This window comes from Peromyscus eremicus, chromosome 5 (genome assembly GCF_949786415.1).
Source record: "Peromyscus eremicus chromosome 5, PerEre_H2_v1, whole genome shotgun sequence".
NCBI lineage: Eukaryota > Metazoa > Chordata > Mammalia > Rodentia > Cricetidae > Peromyscus > Peromyscus eremicus.
In genome coordinates this window covers 63,979,064-64,005,695 of record NC_081420.1, presented here as the reverse complement: position 1 = coordinate 64,005,695, position 26,632 = coordinate 63,979,064, and the positions used below count along the sequence as shown (strand labels likewise).

General features: G+C 44.4%; 1 protein-coding gene across 1 annotated transcript in view; it reads left to right on the top strand.

Moving 5' to 3' along the window:
- Fam171a1 (family with sequence similarity 171 member A1) overlaps nucleotides 1–26,632 on the top strand; it is a 125,801-nt gene that overhangs the window by 50,193 nt on the left and 48,976 nt on the right. The window contains exons 2-3 of the mRNA XM_059263595.1: nucleotides 16,844–17,071; nucleotides 24,954–25,046. Coding sequence (XP_059119578.1) covers nucleotides 16,844–17,071; nucleotides 24,954–25,046 — 321 coding nt within the window. The remainder of the gene's footprint in view (nucleotides 1–16,843; nucleotides 17,072–24,953; nucleotides 25,047–26,632) is intronic.

The following is a 26,632-nucleotide window of genomic DNA, read 5'->3' as shown; positions in this document are numbered from 1 at the left end:
TAGATGGCCCATTAGCTTGGTTTGTTAGCAGCCTGTATGCATTACACCGAGGTCATAGGTCCATACACATATGGCCATGTGTACGGTATCCAACAGCATCATGCAAACAAGTGGAGAGAGGTCGGGTTAGTTCTGGCTCACAATTTCCTGAAAAAAAAAAAAAAAAACATGTCTGTGTCTCTGCTCTCTTGGGGGTAGATGGGCGGTATCACCCTTACACCCTGTGATAGCACATGGAAGGAAGAGATGAGGTCACTCAGTGGAGAGCATTTTGACAGTATGCTGGATCTAAGTTAATTTCTACACCCCCAAGATGTAACCACCCAGACCCCTGGGGAGAGTCCCAAGGCTCAGCTCAGTTACTGTATGTTCTTGAAAGGGCTTGTGGTATGAGTCTGAAGTTTGATCTGGCAGAGATATTAGCCATGATAGATGTGTACTGAATTTGGCTCCTATGGGAAGGGAGGATATGACCTAATGGAGCAGAAGAAGGAAATCCAGAAGTAACTGCCAGTTCTCTGGATGCAGGTTGTCAGTTTTTTAGCTTGGTTTTTCTTTTAATGATGCAAGGAAATGAACCCAGGTCCTTATGCATGTGGGGTTAGAGTTCTACCTAGTTCCCCTTCGTAGTTGTTCATATATATGATGTGATATAATGTGTGGATGTGTGTGTTTGCACACACATGCTTGTGCCAAGGCATGCCTGCGCAGGTCAGAGCACAACCTCAGTTATTTGTCCCCACCTCCTACCTTGTTTGAAGTACGATCTTTTTGTTGTTGGCTGCATATGCCAGGCTGGTTGGCCCGAGAGGTTCCGGGGATGCACTTGTCTCCAGCTCCAGCTTCTCCTAGGAGTGCTGGGGTTACAGATGTGTGCCACTGCACCCAGCTTTTAAGTGCGCTCACATCCTCACACTTGGGTGACGAGCACTTTGCCCACTGAGCCATCTCTGCCCCCGAATTCTTTAAGATGCACCTTCCTGTGCTGCCATTATTTATACTTTTTGAATCCTCTTCGAGGGTCTTCACCCTGAGTCTGATACTCTTGTCAGTCAACCTTGAAGGCACATCTAGCCCTAAGAAAGCAAGGTAAATTATGCTGAGTTGGCTTGTATCCCAGACAGGATGGTTTTAACATTTTTCCACTAGATAATTCTAATATTTTAAAAGTGACTTTTTCAAGAAAGAACCAACAATACTGTTCCCATTCTAGTCTCAGTGAAACATCTGCACTGAAATCAGTAGCTTGGGCAGGAGATGGAGTTAATGGTAGCTCATGCATAGTATGCACAAGTCCCTGGATTCAATTCTCAAACAAACAAGTAAATAAATAAATAAATAAATAAAATCCAGATCTTAAAATCTTCTCAATCAAGTCCTTCTATGTACTTCCAAGCTAGGGGCCATTCTTAGCAAGAGAGGTACAGTGGAGTTACACACTGAAGCCATCCCTGATCTATAGTTACCATATGTATGTGGATTTTCCCAGTTTATGATATTCCTTGGCAAGTTTGTGATAGTTGAGGAGCACTTTTCCCCATTCCTGTGCTTGTTTACTCTTCCCTCTGTTCCCACATCATACACACGCACGAGTCAGTAGAGCAGCTAGTGTCCCGAACTCTGGCACTGGACAGCATTTCTCTCTTTATCCCTTTGTCCACTATTGGTGTCTATCTTGTATAGTGCCGTAAAATAAACTACCTCCCTCCCCTGCTCAAAATCTCTGATGACCCTCTGTCTATCAGAAGTCTTTCATTGGTTGACCTGGTCTGTACTACGTTGTTCTACGCATGTCTGTGGTTTGAAGGTGACTTGAAAGTGAGCTCATCACTCTGAGGCTGACCCCCATACTGTGTGTCCCTCACCAGAAGTGTTCTCCTCTAGGTGCCTGAGTGTTTTCCATGATCTAAAATTTGTTAATTCTTGAAAATTCGTCCTCATAGCAAGTGTGAACATAACTAGCTCTCTACCCAAACTCTGGTCACAACACATCCTCAGCCAAGAAAAGCTGGAGTCATCTACTTTTAAATACAGGTTTTTATTATTCTTCAGGTAGGAAAAAGCTGGATAATTGAGAGACAGTTGTCATGGTCCCCAAGAGGAAGGGACATGCTGAACCACTAAGGAAGCCCCAGCAGCAAGGTGCAGTCCATGAGTAGCAGAGGAAGTGAGGAAAATACAGGAAGAGGTAGAGGTGTGTGTGTGTGTGTGTGTGTGTGTGTGTGTGTGTGTGTGTGTGTGAGAAAGAGAGAGAGAGAGGGGGGGGTGGTTAAGGATCAGCCAGGGCAACCATTTAAGATTGGTTAGTTGGAATATTTTAAGTCAGTTCTAGAGTTTAGAAGCTGTCTTCATGTCTCTGGTTTCTGGCTCTGGCATAAGGGCAAAGTCATAGTGGCCTGGAATGTAAAAGCATTATAGGAGGTGATTAGGAGTGTGGGCTCTGGATTGAAAGTTGCTTATGAAAGTCGTGCACAAGGATGAGTAATTTATTGTCTCTAGGAATTAGATATTCTGGAGAACTGTGGTCCCCTCTAGGGTCAGCTAAACTCCGAGAACAAAAAGGCAGAATACCAAGCCACGTCCATGTACCTCCTCATCTTGTGGTACCATGTCAATTACAAACTGTCGGTGCAACCTTGGCTGAGAATTCAAGTTCCTCGCCTATAGAGCAGCAGGTTAAAGATGATGGCATATTGAGAGCATCCTGTTTCCTCCCTGTAAAGATAAAACCGGGACACTTCATACAGCTTCCTCACAGTCCCCAAGTTCTTCAGGCCCAGGTTCCAGTGGGAAGGTACACTATCTACCCTAGGGATAGACCCTAAGCCTGGACCCTGGATGGCTGTCTCACTGTGGCTCTTGCTCAGGAGGTCTGCTTAGCAGCCAGATTCCAAAACTTTGTTTTAATCTCTTTCACATGTGGCCTTCTCTGCTTGCTTCCATGATCCTAACACTTTAGGCTATTGGCCTCTCTCAGGGACATAACCATTGGCCCCGAAGCTTTCCTAACTTCAGAGTTCCTGGTCAGAGCCAAACAACTTAAATGTCTAATCCATGCCTGAGATGGACAACATTTAATAATGCCTTTGTGGAAGAGAACTAAAGACAGCACCGTTTCCAAGTCTAACGAAAGTTCTGGCAATCGCCTCTTGGAAAAAGAACTCCTCATCACTGAGGTGGCAGTGAAGGGGGGGGGGGGGCTCTCGTTGTTTGGGGTCTAAGAAATACTTTATTGACATTGCTGCCAGGGCATGAGCAATAAAGGTTAAAAGGTGAAAGGTTAATCCATTTGGCACCAATCTATGAATTCAAACTGTGTGGAAAATATTATACATTAGTGTTTGCTATGGGAAAATAATCAGAAACAGTACTTTGCTGTTTGCAATAGATTTTTTCCCCATAGATGAAGCAGGATATTTCAGTTGTGTTGTGAAAAGGTTTAAGTTTCTCAGAAAACTGTACATTGGATTTCATAAATATTGGTGTTAATCAGACCATTGTGAGGCTTTGTAACTTGTAGGCGTAAGCATAGTTTACGGTGCTGCCCCATTTAAAAAGAGTTGCTTTAAACAGATGTGAAAAGCAAGAGGGGTATTTGACTAAACAAAAGAGTATATTTTTGAATGCTAAATGAATAGCAACCTACTTAGCATATCATTTGAATTCTGCTCTTCAGTGACCTAAATGTGGCCTCCAGGGCTTACAGTTTCAACAGGAACTAAAAGGATCAGTGCTTTAAAAACGAAATACTCACCAAGACTTAGAGGGGACAAGCCTCTGACTCTACTACCTCCTGACATCCTGTGGGAAAGGCTGGCCCTCTATGGAACGTTCTAGAACAACACGTCCAACTAGTGAAACAGGACTTCTGGCTGGTGGGAGGGTGCATGTGTGGCTTGGGCAGTGGATGTGGTTAAAGAACAAGCTTGGCCATTAGCAACAGGCTTAAGAATCTGACAGTCCATTAGTGAAAGGGCCCTGCATCAAAGTCGGAGCCTTCTCCTCTATGTGTCTCTCTGACTCTCATGCCCCTTCTCAACCCTCAGCCTCTTTCCTGACTCACTTCATAATTGATGGGATGCTTTGCGTTCCTGAGTAACTGTCAAGGACAGTCTACAGCCTAAGAGTCTAGCCTTCCTGGCACGGCTCTGTGGATGCTGGCAAAGAGATGACAGTCTGTTTATTGATCATGGTAGAAATAGTAGCCCTAGTCTCAGCGTGCTTGCACCGGTTCCCTGAGCCCTACTTTCTACAACAGCCCGGAGAAGCCAGGATGATCCCTGTGCACACAGTGGGGTGCTTTATGGAACAGTGGGAGGTAAGCATACCTGCCTTTGGCTGTAGCAGGAGACAGTAATTCTGTCTTACCTGGTTGCTCACTAGACAGACATCCTTTAAAAAAGGCCTCTGACCCAACATTTTTACTCAATGGTAAAGTACTTGCCTAGCGTGTAAAAAGCCCTGGATTCACCCGCTAACCTTGCAAAAACTGGAAGGAAAAGATAGTTCAGCACAGAGGGCATCCAGTGCCTTGCTTGTGAGCTGTGCAGAAATGGAAAAGGGATACAGTATTGTCACTGTTGTGTATGAGAGAGAAATAAGAATTCTATGTACTTAGCAAAGTACAGCCAGCTCCTCGATTGAGGCTGTTTGGAAATCTCCTACAGTCTTTCTGTGGGCCCTTCTTGGTGATCATTTAGGAGTCAAATTCTGGTAGAGATCAGCTCATTACAGAACTGTCTGGTGGTGATTAAGCCTTCACCATGTGTCTCACTCCATGAGAAGTACCTTGCACTGGTACCTCAGGGTAGCTGAGAAACTATGGGCAGAGATAGTGTCTATTCCTTATACAGGAGAAAATTCTACTTTGAAACGTTGCATTATAAGTGGCAGAGCTGACACTAAGTACAGGTTGGCTGAGCTCAAACCTCTGCCCCCCGAGAAGCATACACTTCCCCCTCTTTCTGTTTTCTTTGGCTAAGAAGCTGATGGTGGACGCGGTCATAGTGTGGTAGTGCTAGTGGTGCTGGTGCTAGTGGTAATGATGATAATGGGGGGAGTGGTGGGGGGATAGTGGTAATAGTAACGGTGCCAGTGTGAATGGTGGTTTAGATGATGGTGAGAGTGATAGTGGTTATGGTAATGGTGATGGGTTTTAGATGGCATTTCTCCAGGTAAAATTGGTGGAATGCTTGCCATGTGGGCAAGATCAGGAATATCCTACTCACGGACATGATACAAATACTGTTACCGTCAGTCCTCCAGAACATCCTACAATCTCTTCAAGGCAGTTGGCATTTTATGAGCAAAGAGTGGTGGATTCCAGAGGCTGTCCTTGTGCAAGACCAAATAACTGGTTAAGTTAGGAGCCTGGGATCCATTCCCATCCCACTTTGCCACAAAGTGGACACTCTCCACAAATATGTTCCTAAATAGACCCTAAAGTGCCCTGAAATATGTCAGTGCCATCTGAAGCATGCTTCATGATGAATCCGCTCACTGTAGCTTGTTAAATATCTTCATTTCTTTGAAAGATAAGCACATATGTATAACGTAATCACCACATTGACTAAACTTGAGTTTTTGCAGGGGCCTTTATCTGGCTTTCATAGTATTTCAAGTGCCAGGGAGTCTGACACACTTGAGCCATTCACAGCCTTCCAGCAGTCTCTTCAGCTGGCCCTTTCTTTCCCATTTTTTTTTAATTCTTAAAGTAATTAATGAGTCAGTTTCCTTGCAGTTGCCTCCCACTTAGCACTCTCCAAGCAGTCTCTCCCATGGGGAGACAGGACTTGCTAAAATCACCATTATCATTCTCTTCAAATCTCAAGGCTTTGTTCAGAATAAATGTTATGCTGTTTTGCTCTCACTGTATCCCTAGACTACCCTCCCCCAAGAAAACGATATAAGTGGATCTGGAAATATGCGCGCAGAATTTTTCCCCTACCCAGGTTGCCTTGGTAACCATTGCACTAGCGTCTTCCAACAGATGTCTGAAGCTTGGCTAAGGTGTGCACACTAGTTTTACAGACATGTTTACCATTGCTCATTAACCTAGCCATTCCCAGTATCTTCCAGACCTGCATGAAAAGGATCTGCACCTTCACACACATTTTAAAACACCAGTGAAACAGAAGTATTTTCAAGTGGTTTATTGTTGCTATTTTCTTATAAGCACTTGTGGGTCCTCTGGTTGCCACCATGTTGTGTCATTGTCCTTCTTTTGTTCAGTCCTACGGGGCACTGGGTGGCGTCCAGTGACCACATCTCCTGTGTTTGCATTGCTATGTAACCACCACTGTATATCTTACCACATCTGGCAAGAATGAGGAGATTGCTCAGCCTTTATGGACAAGTTCTGTGAAGCTGGGAGCATGGCTTTAACCATCTTTATCATTATTGTTTATATTCATTAGGTGTTTCAGTTCTTCTTTGCATAGCCACATTATCTTTTTTTTTTCTTCAAACTTTTGCTGAGTAATTCTGTTTTTGCAAAGTACTTTAAAGCTATCCTTAAGTGGTTCCTAATACCATGTATGGAAGGCTGGGGTCATGTCAGTTTAGTTTGCTGTCTGGTTTCTTGTTTAGGTGAGATCATGGGAACTTCATAATCTTTCATTTTTTTTTTCATGAGCATGCGGTTATCTGTGTGAATTATGCAAGTCCAGCAGGAGTTTTCAAATGCAAGGGTTCAGCTACTCTCCATTTGTTCTAATGGCAGAGTACTCATGTTGCAGCAGCCCCAACAACCTTCACTTTTTATCATGTACCCCAGCAGAGTGTGGATTGCTGCTGTTTACCTTAGCCTCGAATGGACAGACTTAACAGGATCCTAGCCAGAAGTTACAAGAGGTCGTTGGTATTTTCTGTTTCTATTATAGTGTGTTTAAAATGAAAGGTGTTCTAAAATGAAAAATAGAAAGTCGCGCACGCGCATGTGTGTGTGTGTGTGTGTGTGTGTGTGTGTGTGTGTGTGTGTGTGTGATTTCTTTAATTGATATATTTTTATGAATGTTTGGTATTCTGCATTTCAACATTCTGACAAGTGGGTTAGAAATTGCTGTTATGGAATGATCATCAGTCTGTGCCTCATACATCTTATAGGAGAAGAGGTAGAGGAATTTATTGATAGATTGTCCTGAGATCTCCTGGTCCAGCCATGGGTGTATGCATCAGAGGTACTGAGAGATAGGGAGGTTGTGGTAAGAAAGAACATCGTTTGCAGAGCCTGTCAAGACTGTGATGGGAATAAAATGCTCTAAGAATGTGCCAGTAGCACTCGCTGGCTGCCTGCGTAGACCTCTTCTCTCCCTTTTCCAAGCTGAAGCTGTTGTGTCTACCATATCACTATCTCTTCCTGTGCTGCAGCGTGTCAGTCGGTTGCCTGTGGTGGGAGAACATCAAAAAGCACAGAATGACGTTCTGAGTTCCCAAGGGCTGTGGTTACAAACTTATCTCCTCCACGCTTTCCAAGAGAGTAGAAAGGAAGTCAGATACTTGAATAGAGATTGCAATACCTTGGTGAGCACTAAGGAATGCTTTTAAAAATAAACCCAGTGAAGGTAGAAATTCTGTATCAGACAGTGTGAGCTCAGATCAACAGAGAGGTTGGGGGAGGCTCTTTGTACCATCAACAGCAAAAGGTGTCTACATGAAGAACAGCTAGAGAGGGCTGGTCAGGGAGCCAGGAGGGTTCTAGGGTCTTGCACTAAAGTGTGCCTACATTGTCCATTCTCTTTGGGATGCCAGTACAGAGGTCTGACCCCTGCATCTCCTCGACCTGAGTATTCCTTTTAGAATCAAATAGACACAGGGATTGCCAAGTGCATTAGTAAGGCTGGGAAAGGAATCCAAGAACATACACGTTATAGTAGATGTTTATTGAGCTATATTCTATGTTATTATACTAATTCAGTTTATATATGACACTAATCTCTTTTCAAGACAGGAGATTACAATTTAGCCCAAGCTTGTCTTGTACCACCACACCTGATTAATAACCTGTCTTGTAATATAGAGTGTATAATGTATAGGTCTTTAAAAGTATATCTGTAATTTTTAGTGAACTTCATTCTCTAAGATTTGAAATTTTTAATCAGTTTAAAAAACAAAAATAAATAATACAAGGTACATGTATGCCATATAAAATGGATCAAATAAATTATGGGAATATGAGTGACAAAGTACATCCTAATTTTATCAGATCATTAAGTCAAATAAGTCTTTCGTGTTTGTAAAAGAAATAAGATAGACTGACGGAAAGCTGCCCTGTGCTTGGCAGGCCTCCTCCAGCCTGCTCTTGCTTGCTGTCTAGTAATACAGAGATTCAGATCACACACTGCTCTGGTGAGACTCTAGTAACACGAGCACACATATCTTAGATAAAATAAGAGCGAAGGCCTGGTAGCATTTTAAAAATAAACCCTCATTTTGGAAAACGTTGTAAGTGGTCAAGTGATCTTTCACGGTTTTAGTTAAGAGATGTGAAGCCCATTGTGAGTCTGCTAGATTGGGGTTAAATATAGCTAACCGTAGTGCTGGAATCTAAGCATTGTGACTGCCTTTTCAGCTGCTCTGCCTACTACTGGGCAGTTCCTGGAGCTCCAGGCAACATGACATCAGAGGCCAGGCTGGGTCTGCAAGGTCAAAGTGGCTTTCTTTCCACCAGGCTCTTAGGACCAAGCCAGAGAAATGCCAGGTTCCCTGCTAGGGTGGACATCTATGGAAACTCAGCTCAAAAATATTCAAGGAAAGGAAAAATTAACACCCCCCCCCAAAATAAAAAGAAAAAGCCAATTTGAAGAAATAGAAAGGGCAACCGAAAGCACTAAGTGGGGGCTGACAGCCCCTCAGAAATCCCACCACCCAACCAAGTCAGCTTTGCGAACTTCAGTTCCTTTCCTGGACAAATCCAGAGTCTGTCAGCCTAGCTGTTGAGAATGGAGAAGTGTGAGCTGTTCAAACAGCAAGTGAACGTGTTCCCAGTAACAGCCTCAAGTGTTCTGGAAGGCTCCACATTAGTGAATGGTTTTAAGGAAGCAATAGGTGTTCACTTTTATGTTGGATGATATATTATAAAATAAATGTATTCTGTCATTTGCACAAAAAATAGAACATATATTATTTGAAGATGAAGGGGGTTGAGGGAAAGCACTGAGTTTTCTGCCCTTTTGTGCCCTCGGTCAGTTTTGTCAAATCCCGATGGGGGAGCCTCGTGCGTGCATGGGGATTATATGCCGTAATTCAGCGCTCCTGTCCATGCAGTTATGTCTCCTTTTAACTTAGTGCCTGGAGATGCCTCCTCCCAAGCCACCAATTTCAAACAGCCTTGTTGCACTTAGTTCTAAATCTGTGGCAGTTAGAAAGGAAATGTCTAAAAGATAATGCTGGACTTTTAAAAGATAATGTTTAGTTTTCTGCCCACAAAGCAGATGTTTCCCGTACTGCTTCCAATGGACTGACTAGTCAGTGCCCACAGAGCCAAACTGCTCATGTTTGCCAAGAGCAGAGGCGCTCTGAATCATGGCAGAGGAAGAATTTCTCAACACTCACTGTCTCCTCCCCCGCTGGCTCTGCCTCTGGCTGATCAAAATCTGTGACTGAGTAAGAAGCAATGGTTAAATGCCTGACTAGGAATAATTCACTATTGAGTGAATGGCAGGAAGAGGCCTGAGCAACCACCTCTTGGGTCCCTCAGCCTGAGCACAGACAGAGTGGAGCTCGTAGGGTACTGAGAAGGAAGGTTTGAGGTGAAAGGAAGGCCAGGGGATGTGGCCTGGAGATACGCTTTAGCGTGGTTCGGTCAGTCAGCCCAAGGAGGCCCCGCACCCGGAATAGAAGACAGCACTACCCACCTAGCAGGTATCATGAAAAGAGACATTCATAAAGCTTTTGTGTGGGACACAAAACTTCCGAGGAAGCCAGCTCAAAGCCAGAAAGAACAGTGTCCGAGCCATATGGCGGTACTCTTCTCCATGGTCCCCAAACTAGACAGCTCCCTGTAGTCCTTTGGTGAGGGGAAGAGCCTGCACCTGTCCTCCAGATCAAGTGTAGGACATCACCCTAGCAGAGCCGGCTTCTCTGGGAAGATGCAAATGCGCCCATGCCACCCACTCCTCCCACCCCTCCACTCTCAGCCCTGCTTGTCATTTCTCCCAGAAAGCACTTCTCACTGGATGCATAACCCGTAACCAGGGCAGTGTGCAGGTAATGAATTCCAGAAAGCCACAGCCGTCCATCCCAACAGACGTTCTGACCCAACCCCATCTCAACAAACGCTGCCGTGGCTTTCGGGGATCCGTTTGGCGTTGCTTTTCCACTCATGATCTCGGTAGCCTCTTCTTTGCTGTGTTTTTACACTGTGCTACCCAATTTCTTCCTCTTTACTCCCTCCAATGTGAGTAGGCCTCCCTTCCACTTCAAAAAAAACTACTTTATCGTCTCTCTTCTTCTCGGAAAATATTTTACAGTTCTTAGTGTCACCTAAGCATTCCATAGCTGCTCAGTACATGTTTTCTGATTAATTCGAGTTCATTTATTATCTGAACAAACTAATGGTTTTCAAATTAATTTAAATAGTATTTTTAAGACTGGTGAATAAGAAATAAAGGAAACAAAAACAGAAATACTTTTTCTGCATTCCAATAAAGCTTTATTTATAAGCACTGAAACTTAAGTTCTAGATCATTTTCATTTACAAAAAGTGCCATTTTTTTCCCTTCAGACATTTAAAAATGTTAAAGCTACTCAGGAGACAGAGGCAGGTAAATCTCTGTGACCTCAAGGCTTGGTCTACATAATGAGTTCCCAGCCAGCCAGACCTGCATAGTGAGACTCACTCAAAAAATAAAAACTAAAAAGGAAAAACTACCTGAAAATTATACTCAGATTGGCTTAGTTAGTAAAAGTACTTGCTGCCAAGACTGACAACCTAAGTTTAATCCCCAGAAGTAGAGAACAGATCCTGAAAGTTGGCCTCTGACTTCTACACTTGTACCATGGTGTACACACACACACACACACACACACACACATAAATAAAAAAATTTTAAAGTTATCCTTAGCACATAAACCATTCAAAAACAACAGGCTGGGGAAGTGAATCGGTATGTAAAGTGCTTGCCATTCAAGCGTGAGGACCTGAGTTCAAATCCCCAGGATCCGTGTAAAACCAGGCTCCACAGCATGAGTCTATTATCCCAATGCTCCTAAGGCAATAGAGGAGGTAGAGCCAGGAAAATTAACAGAAGCCCTCAGCCTTCTATCCTGGGCATACGCAGCAGGGAACAAAAAGAATCTTACTCAAACCAAGTGGAAGGGAAGAAATGGCACCCGAGGTTGTCCTCTGACCTTCACACATACGCTGTGGCACACACATGCACACACATACACACATACATATATGCACACCATACACAGACAGATACACAAGAAAAATAAACAAACAGTGTTTTGGACCATTTATTGACCCCTGATATGAGTTGGGGGTCATTAAAGCATTCTGTGCAAGCTGTGTATTCTACACAGCTCCTGACTTCACTGGGACTTCGGGGCTCAGGGCTGAAGAGGGGCAGTTTTTGTTAACAGGCTGTGACTCATTCTGCGTGATGGATGGTGAGGGCTTGAGATAGGACAGTGTTGACAAGAACCCACAAAGGAGGCTATCTGGGAGATGTGTGTTTTGGAACCAACCTCAGCAGAACCTACCAATGGACACGCGCACTAAGGAGTAAACAGAACGGGGTCCCGATTTCAGGTTAGAAATCAGGCGTCCCAGCCTGGAAGACTGCTCAGGCTCTCACTGACCACCAAAGAAATAGGATAAGCTTCTTAAAAGTAGTTACATTTTCATTTATGTATTTTCTTTTTTATTTAACACTTTCATACATAATAACAGTGTACTGTGATGATGCCCACCCCCACTATCTTCTGGTCCCTCTCCCACTCCTGCTGACTCCTTCCCCATCCTCCTCCTCCTATTCTGATGTCTTGTGTTTGATTGCTTTGTTTTCTTTTTTTTTCCGGAGACAGGGTTTCTTTGTGTAGTTTTGGTGCCTGTCTTGGATCTCGCTCTGTAGTAAACTGGGCTGGCCTCGAACTCACAGAGATCCACCTGGCTCTGCCTCCCGAGTGCTGGGATTAAAGGCGTGCACCACCGCTGCCTGGCTTGTTTTATTTCTTATGCTGCTAACCGTAGCTGCCTGCAACAGTCCTGTCATAGCCAGAAGAACGCGTTTGATACTGCCCCTCATCCAGAGCCGTTTATAGGGTCTTCCTTTCAGACTCAAAGAGGGAATACTATGGGGAATAGAACCTCACAGGAGATTTCCCATCTGGTTGTCGTTTGGGGGAGCACTTTTGCTGACTAGATGGTCTCATGCAGTGTTACTCTACAAAAACTGCAGCCCCACTAACATGTAGGGTGAGGCATGATAGGCCTGGCGTGCACAAAAAGAAAGAAAACTCTCCAAAAAAAGTGACACTTTGGTGGTCTGTAGTTACCCTCTCATATTGGCATCCCCCCATCTTGAGACACTAAAAGTCAGTGCTAAGTGATCCCTTCCAAAACATATCCTAGAATCCAAACGAAGCGACCGCATTAGAGGACACTGAGGTAGTAGGATCTAAGAGACTAATGGAGTGAATGCCCTCTTTCTCTGTTTACTCACAAAACCACACCTCATCATACAGCAAAGAGAGAGGAGAAGCTTGTAATCTCAATTGTTAGTAAATGTTACGTTACCGTAAAAATACATAAATCATCAAGGTTGCCTGGCAAAGCCTTCCCACATGCCTACTTCTAGAGGATTTTTGCAGTGTGAATATTACTAAAAATTCAGTTGGTTTGTGTTGTAATTTATCATATTACTTGGGGAACAAGGAAGACCAACTTGAGTAAGAGACGATATGTGTTCTCTATGTGTGCTAAACACCCTGCAGGAAGATGAGAGTGAAGAATTGACTAAGTGTGTATTGAATATCATATCCCTAAATTTCACACCGTGGACTTGATTCCTCATTATTATTATTATTATTATTATTATTATTATTATTATTACATTTATTTATTTGGGATGAGGTGTGCATGCTCCAGCATGCATGTAGAAGTTAGAGGAAAACCTTCAAGAGTTAGTTCTTGGGGCTGGAGAGATGGTTCAGAAGTTAAAAGCACCAGTTGCTCTTCCAGAGGACCCAGATTCAATTCCCAGAACCCAAATGGTGGCTCACAACTTCTGTAACTCCAGTTCTGGGGTATCCAATGCCCTCTTCTAGCCTCTGCAGGCATTGCATGCATGTGGTCCATGATATACATGCAGGTAGAACACCCATACATATAAAATAAAAAAATAAAGTTTAATTTTTAAAAAAAAGTTAGTTCTCTCCATCTGCCATGTGGGTCTTGGGGATCAAACTCGGGTCAGTCTTGGCAACAAGTGTTTTTGCCCCCTGAGCCATCTTGCTGGCCTCACAGCCTTCTACTTGCTAAGTATTGGCTTTCCTTTCTCCTTCTGTAAGATGAAGTATCCCATTTTGATTTCTGAAACTTTTTTTTCTTTCTGAAAGGTTTTAAAGAATTACTTGGTGTGCTTTGTTAGTAAATCTGAACCCTTTGGGGCTTGAGAGTAGTGCTGGGATCAAGCCCAAGGTGTCTGTGCATGCTGGGCAAGTGTTCTGCCACTTACCCCAAGCTTTAGATGGGCAATTATTTAGCTGTCTTCTATGATAATCTGCCCAAGAAATATGTTAAATTAGTACATGGGGAAAGTGAGCAAGAAGATGAATGATCACCTGAAATGTATGGCTTTGAAAAGGTTGTATCAGTTTCATAAGACAGATAGTTTAGTTACCAAGGTAGAGATTCTTCTATGTGGTTTAGTACAGAAGTGGTATTTTTTTCATTATTTTTATTTTATTGGATACTAGTGATTGAACCTAAAACCCAGTACATATAAGCCATACATTCTGTCCCTAAGCTACACCCCAACCCCAAATCTTCAGGTACAAAATATTAACATTCTCAAAGAGATGTCTCACCCCTTTCTTTGAAACCTTTATGCCTCCACATCTCTTCTCTGAGCTCATTCCATTGCAGATTAAGTGCATACAAGGACAGTGATTGGCAGAATGGAAGCACAGTAGTTATCACTGGCCTTCTTCTCTCAAGCCTGTGTTCTGCTGTTTCCACCTGTAGTAAGCTGCAGCTTGCTGGTGTCCCTGGCTTACAGAGGGGAAAAGTGAGACCTGAAGAGCATAGTGACTTACCCAGGGCCATGTGGCTGGTCCCTGTGGTCAATCCTTGAGTGCTAATTGCAGTAGACCACCACAGTGTGTCCCACTGAGCAGCACCTGTGGGCTCAACCTGATCCTCGACCTTTATCCACCCCCTCAGGTTCCTCCATACCCTGACAACCTCACTGGCCAATCCACAGAGCCTTGCTCCACATGTTCTTGCATCTGTGAGCCTCCCTGGTCCCTTGTATGTTTTTGCTAGTCCCTACCTCACTCTACATTTCAAGTTACCGTAAGTCTTTCAGATTGAAGGCAGCTTAACACATACGTCAAGTAATGTGTGAGTGTGCCCAGATGGACTTATGTCCACTCTTTTTCTGAGCAAAGAGGGTTTACCGGAGCAGTGGTCTCTTCTGACTTGGCATCTGTCTGATTCTGAAATTGATGCCCACCATGAGATTGGAGCCTGGCCCATCACTATTTCCTCTCTAGGCTTCTACTGAGTGCCTGAGCCAGATGCTTATCTGCAGATTATCCTCACACTCAGCCCATTCTTCACCTAGATGTAGTTGGAAGTTTTCCTGTGTCCTGCCCAGTCTGCAGCTGCTCAGACCCAAATAAACACACAGAGGCTTATATTAATTATGCTTGGCCATTAACTCAGGCTTATTACTGACTAGCTCTTACACTTAAATTAACCCATAATTCTTATCTATGTTTAGCCACGTGGCTTGGTACTTTTTCTCAGTTCTGCCTTGTCATCTTGCTTCCTCTGTGTCTGGCTGGTGATTCTGGACTCAGCCTTCCTCTTCCCAGAATTCTCCTTGTCTACTTATCCCGCCTATACTTCCTGCCTGGCTACTGGCCAATCAGTATTTTATTTATCAACCAATCAAAGCAACACACATTACAGCATACAGAATGACATTCCACAGCACCTAAATCTAGAGGTTTCTATAACTGACTTTGATTTCCACACCCTGCCTAATACCTCTGTGATCTCTCATGGCCCTTACACGAAGCTCCTGAAGTAATCTGGCCCCTGCTTGCCCAGCATCCTTGGATTTCTCACATCCTTTACATCTTGCAAAACCTGCTGTGGTTTCTCCTGGAAGTGCCCCCCATCTTGCTTTTGAACCCTCACTGGCTGTTCAAAGCCATAGTATTTGCTTTGTACTCCTGTGTCTTCTTTACCGCCCATGATGTGACAGTTCTAGCCGTAGGGGCAGAGTCAAAGCTCAGTAAATATCTCTTGCCTGAGTAAAGAGAAGTCATTCAGTCATTATTTTTTCAGCAGTTTTGACCCATGTGTTTTCAACCTTCCTAATCTGCTTTGGCTAGTATTACTGACTGGACTTCATCCCTCCTTGCATAGGTGTACTCTTGCTCTCTTTATTCTTCCAACCTTCTTTTGTTACATTCTTTGGGTCCTCTCTTTTTAAAGTTTGTGTGTGTGTACACGTGCGCACGCACGTGCGGGATGTGGGCATGCATATGTATATGTATGTTCTTAGGGGCCTAGTGGTAGGAGTCCAGTGTCCTCCTCCATCATTGTCCACCTTATCTGTTGAGACAGGAGCTCACTGAGCCTAGAGTTCACCGATGTGGCTAGCCTGTTGGCCAGCAAGCCTTGGAATCCTCTCCACCTCCATACCACTGATATTCCAAGCATGCATTGCTATGCCTGGATTTTCAGATCCATGCTGGGGATCCAGATTCAGGTCATCATGCTCACACAATAAACACTTTACTCCTCAGCCCTTGAGACTTGTTTTGTTTTGTTTTGTTTGTTTTTCGAGACAGGGTTTCTCTGTGTAGCTTTGCGCCTTTCCTGGGAATCACTGTGTAGCCCAGGCTGGCCTCAAACGCACAGAGATCTGCCTGCCTCTGCCTCCCGAGTGCTGGGATTAAAGGTGTGTGCCACCACCGCCTGGCCCCTTGAGACATTTCTAGCTGCTCTTCAGTCTTGTCTTTGGGGTGACCAAACTGTAATCCCAACATGTTTGTGTTGCTTATGCTCACCTTTGCTGAGACAAGTCTCCCAGCCCACCATGAGTCTCCCAGCCCACCATGAGTCTCCCAACCCACCATGAGTCTCCTACCATGAGTCTCCCAGCCCACTGTGAGTCTCCCAGCCCAGCGTGAGTCTCTCAGCCCACCATGGGTCTCCCAGCCCACCATGAGTCTCCCAGCCCACCATGAGTCTCCCACCATGAGTCTCCCAGCCCACCGTGAGTCTCCCAGCCCACCATGTCCCTCTGTAGCAGCCTGAGCCCAATGGGAGCTAGTGCCCAACAGTGCAGGAAGGATGAATGACTATCTTATCTGTTTCCTCATGTGAGAACGGGTAAGGCTTCCTCTCAACTGCCTGTTGACATAAGGATAAAGCAGCACGTGGGAGCAGGGGCTTTAAAGGAAATGGGATTGTTTCATAAGGAAAAAGATTTTTTTTAATTTCAGAATTAAAAAATGAAATTTCATTTTGTTTAAGTTTTAATAATAAGAAGAAAATGACCCTAGTCAGAATTACTTGTGAAAGAATGCAGTCCTAGATGTTCTTAGCATATCTCCCCTCGGGCCTCCATCAGGGCTAATGTGCTTTTTCTGTTTCTAGAGGTGACCTTGAAGGTGCATATTAGTGACGCCAGCACCCACCAACCCATCACAGATGCGCTCATTGAGATCTTCGCCAACCAGGTGTCTATCGCCTCTGGCACATCGGGGGCGGATGGGGTTGCTTTCATCAAGTTCCAGTATAAGCTGGGTAATCAGCTGATTGTCACCGCCACGAAACACGCCTATGTGCCAAACTCCGCCCCGTGGAAGCCCATCCGATTACCGGGTAAGTGGCTTGTCTTTCTCTAAGACAGACCTCCTAGTCAAAGTGATCCATGATGAGGTCAGACACGGAAGCACTTTCGTGATAGGAGTCAGGCAGGGGAATCTGTATGCCAACTCTTTGAGTCACCCATGCGGGTGCCATTCTGTGGAGGAATGGTGGGGTATGTGAAGCTGTCTGGGGCTCCACTGTATACGTACACAGAGGTCACAGAATCTCAGTTTCCTGCCTATTTCCCCAGTGTTATGCCTTATGCCTGTTTGATAAGCAGTCATGTGAGCTCTGTACTGTAGTGTCCGGCATCCTCTCGACTTCATAGACAGTCCTGAGTTCACCGGAGCGTGAAGGACAGTAGGCTCCATATGTGTACCAGTAGCTTTCCTCGTTGCTGCAGCACAAGACCTGGTCAGAGCAAGCTAAGGAAGGAAGCGTTTATTTTGACATCTGGTTTGAGAGAAAGTCCGGCGTGGTGGGGAAGACTAGGTAGCCTCAGGGGCAGGAGGCCGCTGCTCACGTTGCATCCATAGTCTGGGAGCAGGGCGTGAAAGGCGGGTGCTCAGCTAGCTTTCTTCCTTATATGCCCTTAGAATGTCCCCGCCCGTATTCAGGGTGGGTCCTCCCACTTCAGTTAACCTAGATAACCCCTCCCAGACTGCCCAGATGCTCGTCTCTGGTGATTCTTAGATTCTGTCAATCTGACAACCAATAACATCATCAGAGAATAGAACTCAGGCATCAAAAAATGCAAAACCCTTTTCCTTCCCTAGGTTCCATCTAAAGGGAATGTTTGATCTCCCTGTTGCATCACTGGAAGTATTCCAGGGTAGGGAGTACAGAGAGTATCTACCTGCTTCAGAATAGCGGCCCCACAAGGTAGGGTCTATATATATTATTCACCAAAGTTACAGTCTATAAAGGTTTCACTCCCAGAACCGGTAAACACTGAATCTCTATTACAAGGGGAAAAGAAAAGACTAACTTCCCAGGGCGCTGTAGTCACAACATTTTTATCAGCTGGTCAATATATACCTCTATTTTATGTGTGTTTGTTTAAATATGCTGCTGAATAAATGTAGTTGACTTGTTAACCTTGTGCTCAATCCCACAGCACTATAACCTATGTCTGAACAACATCTATCTATCCCATTTTCTCCGTAAGGCTCATTATAGCCTTCTCATACTCAGGACCCTCAGCATTATGCATGGGGGCCATGTAAAATAGTGAAATTACCAACAGAAAGCACAAAATGTGAAAACTTGGCACAAATAGGTAAAGAAAAGTCACTCAGCAAGAGAGAGCTGAAACAAGAAGATAGAGTGTCGCCCTGGGCAGCCTGTGCTGGGAATGAGCACCATGTGACTGTCTATGGGCACTGTGATCACAGGCATGTACACACAGGGACTGTTGATTGGAGGGTGAAAGGAACGTTATAGCAAGCATGTCCATTTGTAAATACGGGACCTGTGAATAGTGAGAATCGGCCGTCTAGTGGCTTTCATTTTGACACCTTTAATGTGATCCAAAGAAAGGAAATTGTTCCCATAATATCAATTTTCTTGAATGAGTCCAGTAATGGAAACAATACAGTTTAATTGAGAGAGTTTTAGATACAGTGTGAAAACACCTAGAACCCAGGCCTGCCTTCCACTAGCTGGCCCCACCCTCGTGGGCCCGCAGCAGGGCTTTCAGAGCCTGTGTTTCTAGTTTCTAAAAAGGAAGTAATTGGCCTGAATCATTTCAGAAGACCTTCCCATGCCTTTGACTATTTGCCGACCTTTTCAATATGATAAAGTCACTCCTCACTAGCACCTAAAAGAAGTGCGACCAGAATGTAGACTGGCCTCTGGTGAAAAGCAGAGTAAGCTGTTGTTTTAGTGGGTATTTTTAGAAGTGGAGTCTAACGCTTCTGGTATTCCAAACAATTGGGCAAAAAAGGCAGAAGAGCTGGGAGCTCTGAAGTAGAATGAAAAATTGAAACCGGGATTCTTTCCTCACTACATGTACAGTGCATTCTTATTTTTAGTTTACAGGAGCATTCTTATGAGAGCTTGGAATGGATTTCTTCTCTCCTCCTGAACAATAACTCCTAAAGGATGTGTTAGGTTTTCTCTTTCATGGAAGCGGGTATAGACGAGAGTGAGGGGGCTCAGCAAACAGGTCAAACAGGGATACACAAATGTGTCCATATACCATTCTGCTTACTAAAGCTGCTGCTGCTGCATTCTAGTTCTTCTTCCCATTGCTCTGGCCAAGAAGGTGGTGGCCAACACGACTGCACTGGTCTCTGGCCTGGTTAATTAGCCTCTTCCAAAAACACCCACCACATTGCAAGCACTGTGTCTTTAAATGCACCTGCCCGCTGTGGTTACCTACACAAGACAGAACCTTCCCATCATGAATAGGAGAGAAAGAAGCTCAGGAGGCCATGAGGAGCTCTTAATAGTTTATCATCGCTGGGGGAGAGAGTGTCGTTTCCTACGGTGATGTAGGCATTGATAACCCTACCCGAGCTCTTGCAGGCAACCCTGCTGAGACTCAGTAGCTCATACAACATGACAAACGGTATGAAGGAAGACGAGGGACTGGTTGGGAAGAAGAAAGTAAGCAGCAGTAGAGGATTGAAAGAGTAATGGCGGCTGAAAATGACCAAAATACATTCTATGCGTGTGTGAAATAATCCAAGAATTTTTTAAAATTAAATACACGTGCCAAATTACATTACACCCTGCCTAAAATCCTTCAGTGGCCTCCAGGGATTAAAAATGACACACAGAGCAACCCCCCCTGGTAACCTCTCTCTTTTTGTGTCTCATGAGTTGGCCAGCCTGGGTAGTTGTTCCCTGAAGGAGTCTGGCTGACACTGTCACCCACTCTGTATGTTATCCTGGAAGCTACTTTTTACCACGGTCATGGAAAAAGCTGTGTTCTATCTTGAAAACCCCAGGTGGGCTGATTTCACTCCAGGAAGTCACCCTGCTCCCTGAAGCAGAACTGAGATGTTCCAATCTTTCTGCTTTCCAGAGAGAGAGAGAGAGAGAGAGAGAGAAACGGTCAAGTTATAACTCAGTGAGTGACAGAGTGTTTGACTAGCATGTGAAAGACCCCAGGTTCCAGCCTCAGCATTGGGGGAGGGGAGGACCCTGAATACCTTCTTAGTGTGAAGAGCCTTCAGTCAACACCCTCTCCAGAGTGAATAAAAATACCATGTACTGGGAACTCGGTGGGCCTCTCTGCCACCTCCCATCCCTGAAGCACTCTATAGAACTGGGTCCATAGCCCAGGGCTTCTGCTTCCTAAAGCCCCTGCCGCACATAGCTGGCCCACTATAATACAGCACTTGTTTCCCTCAGACAAATCAAATTTGAGAAACAGTTTGTCGGGGCAGTTTCCCTGGTGATGGAAAGGCCAAATGTTCCCTGTGAGACAAGATTTCAAAGCACATTGTCACAGTCCCCTAGTGTCTTAGTCACTGTTCTATGGCTGTGAAGAGATACAACGACCTAGGCAACTCTTATAAAAGAAAGCATCTCATTGGCGCTTGCTTACAGTTTCAGAGGTTTAATCCATTGTCTTCGTGGTGGGAGTCTGGCGGCATGCAGGCAGGTGCTGGAGCAGTAGCCAAGAGTGCTACATCCTGATCCACAGGTAGAGAGAGACACTGGGCCTGGTGTGGGCTTTTAAAAGCTCAGAGCCCACACCCAATGACACACCTCCAACAAGGCCATACCGCTGAATCCTCCTAATTCTATCAAAGAGTTCCACACCCTGGTGACTAAACGTTCAAATATATGAGCCTACGGGGGCCATCTTACTCAAACTTCCATACCTAGTGCTAGATAAGGATCACAGGTGGTCTCAGACCACAGGTGGAACTCACACCAGGAAGCACAGGGGTGCTTGGGGCCTGGCTCTGGCAAGCTCTGAGAGGAAGCAGGGCATGGAGAGGCGTGTATGGAGCAGGCAGTTTGGTGGAGCCTGCACGTGTAGGTGAACTGCTTCCTGTGGGTTACACCCTCCACAGGAGACCTGTCCTTTCTTCCTAGCCACCAGGGGCCTAACCTGTGCCATCTGGTAGAAAGGGGCAGAGCTAATGGTTTAGATAACCTGTGAAGTGTCCATAGAGGATTTACCCAAGTTAGAGACTTGAACCCTCTAGTCTTTGCTCATTTATGGCCCCACAAAGGGTCAGGAAGAAAGAAGAGTTCCCAGCAGAGAGTTCCCAGCAGTCTTTGCTGTGGCTGTTCTTCTTCTAGTCGGATCTTTACTCTTCCAACTTGGTCTGAACTTTTCTCCCAACTTAATGTCCCAATCATTGTGATTTCCTTTATGTTTTGTTTTGGGTTTTATTTTGTTTTGCAGTGTTGAGTATGGAACCCAGGACTTCAAGTGTTCTATCATCGAGCTATATCCAAGCCCTTTTGCTATTCTCTTTTTTTTTTTTTTTTTTTTTTTTTTTTTTTGAGCCTTACTGAGTTATACAATTTGGCCTTGAATTCACTGTGTCATGTAGATGACCTTGAATTTCCAGTCCTCTTGCCTCAGCCTCCCAAGGAGCAGATAAGTGTCATGTACCGTAAAGCACACCGTTTTAGAGACTGTGGAAAGAAAGGGTTCCGTCAGTAACATACTTGCTGTGCAAGCTTGAGGACCTGACTTTCGGTCTCCAGCACAAGGCATCGTTGTGCACTGGAGTGCTGGGGAGGCAGAGACTGCAGAATTTCTCCGCATGTCATCCAGCTAGTCTTGTCAAATCAGTGAGCTCCAGGTTCACTGAGAGACCATGTCTCAAAAAATAAGGTGGGATGCAATAAAGGGAGACACTGATATTGGCCTCTGACTTCCAAGATCATATAAACACATTTGTACCATGTACCTATATACACACATGCACACGTACACGCTATACCAAAAACCACCATTTAAATGCATGCTTCGGAATACTCGGCTAGCTCAGTTAGTAGAGCATGAAACTCCCAAAGTGTGTATACTTCATGGTTTTGTGCTGCTATCATATCCCCATTATCTATTTCCAGCACATCCCATCACCCTCTATTAACTGTATCCATTAGTTCTGACTTCCTATTTCCCATCCATTCCAGCTCCTAGCAACTTCTAAATTGCCTTCTGTCTCTGGATTTGCCTGTTCTAAAGACTGTATATAAATAGAATCAACAGTATGTGGCTTTTTTATGCCTGTCATCCTCTCAGCGTGTTTTCAAGGCTGTGATAATTAATTTTATTGTCAATTTGGTGGGATTAGAATTGCCTAGAAAAAGAGCCTCTGGCTATGCCTGTGAGATTTTTCTAGATTAAGTGAGTTGGGAAGAGGTACCTCAACTTCAGTTGGAACCATTCTGTGGGGCTTAAAAGGAGAAAGCGCCCTGAGCAGGAACACTCATAGCTCCATGCTTCCTGACTGTGTGGCCTGCGGCTTCAAGCTCCACCACCACAGCCCCCCCTACCTTACTGGACTGTACCCTCCAACTGTGAACCCAATCAAACTCTTCCTTCCTTCAGTTGCTTTGGTCCAGTATTGCCACTCAACAAGGCAAGCAGCTAATATAATATAATATAATATAATATAATATAATATAATATAATATAATATGAAGGCCCATCCTTCTTGAAGTGCATGTCAGTACTCCATGCCTTTCTATTGATGAATAATATTCATTTGTATGTGCATGCCAAGCTTTATCTATTTCTCAGTTGGCAGACATTGATTTGGGCTAATTCCATTTTTGCTGTTATGGATCATGGCTGTGTGAACGAATGTACATGCACACATGTTTTGCATGAACATGCCTCAGGGCGTTTGAGTTTGCACCTGGCAGGGAAGTTGCGTGGTCATTTTGTGTTGACTCTCTGAGGAACGGTCAGGCCATTTTCCATAGCCCAAAAGTGCATTATTATATTTGTCATGGCACTTGCCACCTTCTGCTTGTTCTCCAGCTGTTTCCTGTGGGTCGTGGTCCCCCGATAATGAGCAATACTGAAGGCACAAACCCACATTTATATGTTCTATTCACGCTACAGCCTAGTCCTGGAATACAGCCACAGCTAAGTGCATTGACTGAGTGGGGGGGGGGGGAGAGGACACACCAGCAGCCTGGAGGAGGGTGCTTATGGAGAGCCAGCACTGCCAGATCACTAGGATTCTCAACACTTGATCTTTCTAAGCCTTGATGTTTTCATAGAAAGTCGTGTGACTTCCTGATGTCATAGTGAATACTCATAATCCCAGTGTGTGAGCCTCACTGGGAATTCCAAGTCAACCTCAGTTATATCGTAAATGCTGCCACAAAAATAAATAGATAGATAGACAGACAGATAGACAGATAGATAGATGGATGGATGATAGACAGACAGACAGATGGGAAGAAAGCCTAATCAGTGAAGAGCTTGCTGTGGCAATAGCTGCTCACTAAGTTACCCAGGTTGGCCATGAACTCACTTTGTTGCCTCCCCAGACCCAGGTAAAAATCTGAGATCCTGGGGGTAGAGAGATGGCCCAGCGCTTAAGAACATCTGACACCCTCACACAGACGCATGTAAAATAAAAAATAAATAAATCATTTAAAAAATATACCCGAGATCCTAGCCCCTCCCCCATCAGCTAAGGGCTATCTGGAAAGTTACTTCCTCATCTCTAAACCTATTTTCTTACCTGAAGAGCAGGCACCTGAATAATACCTCCTTCTTAGAGTTGTTTTCAGGCTTAGATAAGTTACCCAGATCAGTGAATTTAGAGCTACATCTGACCTGTCAGTAAGAGCCTGCAAATGTTAGTCTACAGAGGAATTATTTTCGGGGTTTTCCCCCCACAAGTAAAATTGCATGCGACAAAAAGGAAGGATTTGTCGTGACTCGTGTCTAAGAAGAAATGCAGTCTGTCACGGTAGAGAGGAATAGCAGCAGTAGTGTGAGAGGACTAATCACATTGTGTCCACAGTCAGAAAGCAGACGACAGACAGGAAATGCTCAAGGCCTGTCCCCAGCGACAGACTTCTGTAGCAAGGCTCTACCTCCTAAAAGTTCCACAACTTTTCAGAACAGCGCCACCAGCTGGGGACATAGTGTTGAAGCACATTTCACAGCCAAGTCACAACACATGTCTGCCCAGAAACTTGGAGGCTTCGTAAAGTCCAGATATTTGGGTGATAATCCTAAAGTAATATAATTTGTGTAATGTTATTACTTCCAAAGTTGGGGGGAACAGCCTTTGAACATACTGCATATATGAACCCAATCACATATTTTAGAGTCTTTCTTAGTGTATGTGTGTATGTATACCCATATATTCTATACATAATAATTTTAACACTCCAGTGTCAAGAGGTCTTACTTCACTAAAAATATCTTACAAGGGAAATGAGGAGATAATTCAGTCATGCCAACAAGACCTCAATTTGTTCCCCAGCACTCACGTAACAAACCCAGGAATGGTGGTGCACACTTGTAGTCCTTGCATTGAGAATGTCAAGACAGGCTGATCCCTGGGGCTTGCAAGCCAACTAGTCTAGCCTAATCCAGTCCCAAGGAGAGACCCTGTCCCCAAAAAACAAGGTGGACAGTGCTGAGGAACAACACTGAAAGTTGACCTCTGACCTCTACACTTTCATTCACACATTTACACATGTCTCCTCCCCCCCCCAAAAAAAAAATCTCACCATCTTTGTTAAAGTTGACCATGGCAAGACAGTAGTTATTACATGAGAATTGCAATACTGGCATTTTGAAGGTCTTTCACTCATCCTTTGGAAAAATCAATAGTGTCGGTTGATTTGAAATAAGAAAATAGGAAGAATGCAGAGTCCCCAGAACGTAGAGTGAGCTTTTGGATTGGACCATCTGAGTTCCCTTATGTCCGTGTTGTTCTTGCAGTGTTTTCCTCACTGAGCCTTGGGCTGCTTCCTGAACGCTCTGCTACTCTGATGGTCTATGAAGATGTTGTCCAAATAGTATCAGGATTCCAAGGTACGTTTCATATTGAAGACGAAAACAGTACTAACATTTGGGCCAAACGCTAACACTTTATGAGCAGCCTTCTTATTGGGTGGTGGCAACAGTCAATTAATCCGTAGCTGGGATACAGTGTTTGTTGTCCCTGGGAGGCGTCTGTATGTCAATCATATTATAAGTTGGCTATAAAATTGCTTCTTCCAGAACCATCCTTTAAGTTTAAGTGGGAAAAGGAAGGGGCCTCCCTGCTCTGCTCCCCATCATCTCTCTGTCCTAAGAAAAGATTGCTCATCTTATTTGGGTCACTGTCCCAGTCTATGATGCCTAGAAGTCACTCACAAAGGTTGTGAGTATGTGGGCATGGGTTTTTCTTGCCTGCCTCCTATTTTTCAATGTGTTTCATATTCAGTGTGAACCCTCACTTCACCCCAAACACATTTGGCTCTTAAGATATGCTAACATGGAAGGTTCTGGACACTTGCCCTCTTCTCCTCAGTAATGGGATTCAAGTTGGAAATAAGCCTCACACAAAATATCCCTCTGTGCTGAGATTGCTTTCTTCCATCACAGCTAGAGAATCATCATGTTTCCTGGCGCTGCTGAGTGTTCTATAAGATTTATTTGTGGAGGTGCTTACATTTGGCCCTCATTATCCTAAGATTCAGTGTTGCAGGTTCATATAAAAAACGTGTGGGCTGGAAATATGGCTCAGCAGTTAAGAGCAGTTGTACAGAGGACCAGCGTGCAGTTCCCAGCACTCACATCAGGCGGCTCACAACTGCCTGTAACCTTTGCTCCAAGAGATCCAACTCCACCCTCTTCTGGCCTCGTGGGCACCCATACACACAGGTGCATACATCCACACAGACACACATATGCATAAATAAAAGATAAGTCCTTTATTCAAAATGTATTACAACCAAACATATGTAGACCTTTATTGCTGTTACTCCCTCACAGAACAGTAAAACAGCTGCTTACATACCACTTCCAATGTACTGGGTATGGTTTAAAGGGTCTATAGCATATATCTCTGAACTATGCAAAAAGTACTGTGCCATTTTTATGAGAGGCTGGAGCATCTCATGATTTTTAGTATCCTCAAGGGGTGCCCCACATATATGCAGAGACTTTATTCTTTACTGATGCTACCATGCCATGCCCATCATTCTCTGTCACAGAGATCTATGTAGCATTAGAAAATGAAGTATGTTCATTTATTCCTTCATTAGTGGGGGATGCATGGAGATTCAAAAAGTTTAATATGCAGCTTCTGATTTTAGAGGCTGATTTTGAAAAGAAATGGAAATGTCTGGCAGCATTTATGACTTAGGCTTGGGAGAGAAAACAGAACAGAGGTGCAGATTTTGGTGTCATTTCACAGTAAAGTTCTTGGTTTTTTGTTTGTTTTTCATAAGACAACAGTGCTAGGCCCGAGTCTTCCCTGACCTCTCCATGGCCATATTCCATGGTCCTTATTCTTACAGTCTATCTTCCATTAGCTTTGCTATAGTCAGAGTCACAGCCTCCATATTGCCCAACCCCAAAGACATGAGTTACCACTTCATCCTCTTGATATCACCATGTTCAGCAGAGGTAAC